Source organism: Cyprinodon variegatus, unplaced genomic scaffold (genome assembly GCF_000732505.1).
Source record: "Cyprinodon variegatus isolate N-32 unplaced genomic scaffold, C_variegatus-1.0 Scaffold174, whole genome shotgun sequence".
NCBI classification, from domain to species: domain Eukaryota; kingdom Metazoa; phylum Chordata; class Actinopteri; order Cyprinodontiformes; family Cyprinodontidae; genus Cyprinodon; species Cyprinodon variegatus.
Window position 1 is genome coordinate 1,102,474 of NW_015150627.1, and position 5,152 is coordinate 1,107,625.

General features: G+C 33.8%; 1 protein-coding gene across 1 annotated transcript in view; it reads left to right on the forward strand.

Annotated features, from left to right (window-relative positions):
* Positions 1-539: 539 nt before the first annotated feature.
* Positions 540-5,152, forward strand: part of LOC107087130 (uncharacterized protein C7orf57 homolog) — a 5,598-nt gene continuing 985 nt past the window's right edge. The window contains exons 1-6 of the mRNA XM_015378525.1: positions 540-686; positions 879-925; positions 2,308-2,472; positions 2,571-2,667; positions 2,847-2,955; positions 3,155-3,231. Of these exons, the coding sequence (XP_015234011.1) occupies positions 613-686; positions 879-925; positions 2,308-2,472; positions 2,571-2,667; positions 2,847-2,955; positions 3,155-3,231 (569 nt within the window). The 5' untranslated portion in view covers positions 540-612. The remainder of the gene's footprint in view (positions 687-878; positions 926-2,307; positions 2,473-2,570; positions 2,668-2,846; positions 2,956-3,154; positions 3,232-5,152) is intronic.

A 5,152-nucleotide genomic window follows, 5' to 3' on the forward strand; every position in this document is an offset into this window, starting at 1 on the left:
AGTTGAAAGAAAAATAAAGTATGAAGAGCTATAAAACTGAAAAGATGCATACCGGTACATGTCTTACGATTTTAACAAATATATATTGTGAAAATATACCTTTCATCCAATTATATTTCAATAATCGGATAAAGACACAGAAATAAACTTTGCATATTTTAAGAACACAAAGATTTTGAACAAAAAAAATGTATTAAAACAAAAAATGACAATAACATTAAATGCGTAACAGCTATTACTTTTACTATTATTACAGTTTGTAAAAAAAAAAAAAAAAAAAAACTTTATGCGTCCGTTTTTTGGGTTTTTTTTTTTTTTTTTTTTATTTATTTATTTTTTTACTTTTTTATTTATTAGACTTTCTAATTAAGAATAACAATACATGGGGATAACAGCTTTTTTATTCTAAAGCAGAAGTTTTTTTTTATTATTATTATTATTATTATTTTTTCTCGCTTATGTTTGAGCAAAACACTTGTCAGTTGGTTTCATGTCGCAGATGAACTGAACTGTAACTGTTGTGTCTGATAAGAAAAAAAGATACGGTTCAGTGTGAACAGTTCTCCCTTCGGGTTCATAGCTCAGCAGCTGCTGTCAAAGGAACCCGTTTCCATGGTGACGAGTTCACAAACTTCCAAACATAGTGGATGCAACAGCGTTTTGTTTTCCTGCAAGATGAATTCAGAGTAAGTGACACACGTCCGAGCTCAAATCCGAACTTTTCCGTACTCCGTTCAAAGTTTACGTGTTGTTTTGAGGCTTATGCTAAGCTAGTTTTGGCTAACCACGGCTAGTTACCTAAACCAACCGGTTTATGCTAGGATTAGCATCCTGCTAACGTCTCCCGTTTTGTCTGTTGGCTGTTTTTTCCTCCTCAGAACGTCCTTAGTTTTCTCAGGCAGCGATGTTGAACCAGGAAAATCGGGTAAGTACAAGGATTTATGCTTTGGGATTAAAAATAGCTATTTATTTTTGAAGAGCTACTTCCCTTACTAAATCTACTAATTTATTCAAACAGTTCAAACAAAGACTATGAACCAAACTAGAAATGAATTATTAAATCTACAAGGTAATAACTCTGATCATCCAACTTGGGAAATTTAAAATCCATGTTCGGAAAATGAAAAGAAAGTAATGAGGAGTTTTGGATGGACAGTTGAAAACAAAATAAAAGAATTTAAAATGACCAATTTAGAAATCACCCAGGCACCAATATCAGATATAGCACCATGGATTCTACCAGAAGCAATAGTAGATATGTCACTAATGGAAAAGAAACAAGATAAATCTACTCAGTAGATAGTAATTTAATACAGTTACATTTAGACAAATATTATCAATATATCCAACTTTATACAGAATTCAATATAAAAATAGGAATTTCAGATGGATTATCAGTATACACATGGGAAATGTTGGCAATATTATTAGCTTAACTCTGGGTAGAAGATATAAAACCATTAAAAACAGTAATTCGTTCAGATTCAAGCTCTGCATTATTAAGTTGAAAATATAATCAGTCAGATAGTAGGATGGTCATCCTATTAGAAATACATTCATACATTATTCAGAATAAAAAATATGGGTTTGATTGTTGTATTTGTGTGGGTTCCAGCACATATTGAAGTAGAAGGAAATGAGAGGGCAGGTAGAATGGCAAAGAAGGCAATTCAAAATCGTATTAGTTTTACAATTAAAACAAATAAATCGGAGTGAAAGAGTATTATTAAATGAAAACTGATGCAAAAATGGCAAAAAAAAAGGTGGGATGAAGAAAAAACAGGAAGATGGTTCAAAAACATACTACTGGCAAATGTGGTTACTGTGGAAAATATGAAACAACAGAACATGTTATACTGGAATGTCATAGAGAAGATATATGAGGAGAGAGTTTGAATGTATTAAGGAAAATATGAATTTAGTAGATATTTTGAGGAAGAATTTGGGGAGTAAATTTATACAAATAGTTACCGGTATTTGATTTTTAAAGAAAACTAAATTATGTCATAGAATTTGATTATTGAGAGGGTGAATGTGTGTATGATATAGACGGGTACAATACAAAGTTATGTATAAGTATGTAGTTTTTTTTGTTTTCTTTTTTTGCCTTCCTTAGAAATTATATATATGTCTATTAGGTAGATAGTCCATCACAAACCACACTCCATACCAGTAAGTGAAGATAATGGTATTAAATGTTTGTGGCAAACTGCCAATAAATCCAACAAGAAATAGAAGAAACAAAGAATATTTGTGTATCTCTGTTTACATGTGTGTGTGTGTCTGTGTGTGGTTGCACCCAAACAGGTGTCAGAACAGGCTATGTAACACAGGATGGACATATCTCCCAGATCCCCGGATTGTCCAGAACCACTGGTTCTCCACCTGAGGAGAGGAACCGTGGGAGAAGAGCTGCAGTGCTGAAAAGCGATTCTGACTATTTAAAACTGGCGAAGCAAGGAGGCCATAAGGGTAGACATATTGTGTTTCTTTTATGACAGTCATGTTTCATCTTGGCCTATCAATACCACAGTTAAATACTTTTTCTTTTCTCTTTCTTGATTTGGTAGAGCTTTTGTGGTATGACGAAGCAAATGCTTGTAAACAAAATGCATACAAACCTCCAGACTGGTTCAGCATGGACTCAGGAGATCCCAGCCCAATAAGGTGTTTAAAAAATATCAGATCCTACATTTAGTTTTAATTTGTGATAATAAAAAGAAACTATGATTAGAAGGACCCTAACCTAAATGGTTTTATTGTACATTTTATATATATATATATTTTTTTTATATATATTTTTTATATATATAATAAAAAATGTGTTCTTTGGGACTCATTTGCAGCAACCAGAAGAAAAGACCTGGAGCCTATCTACCACAAGAGGCTCCTTTCCTGAGTGATAACATGTCTGCCTGGGAGAGGGATAGAGACAGCGGCACTGGAAAAGAAAAGGTGTGTAGTTTTTAATAACATTACATAAATGATACTACTTGATCATGTTTGTTTTGCTTTATGGCTGAGCTGTAGGTTCATTCATGATGGAATCCTGCATTATGGTTCCACTTTTTGATGCAGTTAGTTGTTCCTCTGTGATTTAAACTCAGCACAGGTTGTCAAACCCAATATTCTCTGACTTTGTGCTGTTTTTTAGACTCCAGATGCTAATTACAACCAGATGGAGGAGTCCCAGAATTCCAATCAATATGGGAGCAGCAAGTATAAGAAGATGTAAGTCACTCTGATCACAAGATGGTGCTGTTGTTCTTTGTTAAATGTTCTGACCCTCCCATAAAATGTTAGTTGTGTTTTTTTTTTTTTTTGCTCTAATATGTAACTGAGCTTCACTGTTTATTTAAATGTAAAGCAACAAGGAAATCAGCTTTTGGACTGCAACATTAAGAATACAGATTAATACACTGATGTGAACTGTATACTTAACAATGGTGTATAATATAGTCAGTTGTCTATATGTCTTATATTTTCAACTACACCATGTTATCTGAATGAAATCCATTTCTGATACTGTTGAGAATTCTAAAATGTTTAACTTGTAAGTCATGACCAAGTTAAACGAAGTGAGGGAAGGCTTTTATTTGGAAGAAAATATAATGTTGAACTGGTTTAAACTCTGCAGGCAGTAACAGCTTTGGATACAAATCTTAATGGGAATTTCCCGTATTTGATTATCCAGATTTTTCTCATTTATAGCCACTTATGCATATTGCTAGTGACATAGCCATTTAAATGATATGCAGATATTACTTTTCTCTTGCATTTTAAATGTTTTCTAACATCCTATCTTGCTTTTGGTTTCTAAATTCAGATCCATTTAAATTCAAACAGAGTATTTTAATGTTCTGTGATGTTAGTGTTTATAACAAATTTATTCAGCATATGTGATATTGCAGTTGCAAATTTCAATGTATTTTCTTGGTACTGCATGTGACAGACAAACACAAACTGTATATTTGTGAAGTAGAACGACAAATGTTGCTGCAGGTGTTTAAGGGGTATGTCTCTACCAGTTTTACAAACCAAAACAGACAAATTTTAGCCCATTCTTGTTTCCAAAACACCTCAGTCTCAGGCAGGCTGGCCTCTTTGATCTATATCATTGCTTTGTAGCTTTGCTCGTCTATTGGATTAGATAGGATTGTTGTCCTGCTGGAAGGTTAACCTCCCACCAAGCCTTAATTCTTTTTTTAGCTGGTTTTCTTCTAGGGTTCACTCATTATTAAGTGAATTCTTATCAAAGACTACTCAAAGATTCTGACCTGTGGATCTTGTAGAAATCCCTGAGTTACAAGCAGCCTGTGTTGTCTTCCTCTCTGATTAATTACCAGGAAAAATTACTCCAATTTCAGTAGAAAAGGAGCCTCTCGCTCCTACCTCCGGAAATATTTGTTGCTCTTTTTAACAGATTTTTGCAAGATATCTGTTTCCTATTGGTATTATCCTAGTAATAACCGTAACAACTCATAACGTGAATATTCTAGAAATACATATGTTGTGATGACAAAGCAGAAAATCAATGAGCACGTTGCAGGATCAGGTCAAATACAGCAGCTCAAAGTGCAATGGCTTCTAGAGCATTCTGCATGTGCAACTGTTTGTTTGTTTTGGCCCACAGCTGTTCAGAGCTTTGTGTCCCTGCACCTCAGAGACAATGTCAATGACATGTCAAAACCCTAAAGAACACAATCCTCACTGCTAAGGAGGCAAAATGTTGAGGACCATAATTATTATCTTTAATTCAAGCCAATACATCAGTTACAATGATTTTCTTATTGGTACTAAAAGAAAAGCAACACGGGAAAAAAAAAACAATATTCAAATCTGACTCCCCCCCTCTTTCTCATTTAATAATTTTGAATTGTTGGAGTTTTTTTTTGGTGAAACCCCTTTTTTCAAGAATTAAGTAGTAGACGATAATGTCAGAAAACGTTAGTTTGGAAATACCAATAGATGACTGTGTTTCGGTGAAAGAAAACCTCTTGTAATAAGTAACCAGAGTTTATCTTGGGATACAGTAAGGGGTTGGTAAACAGTAATGTGCATGTTTAATGTTTAACCCTCGTCAGCTGTAATACCTTTGGCTTAAACCATCACACACTTGCCACTGTTCCAGTATTTGTAATAAAACAAGTGA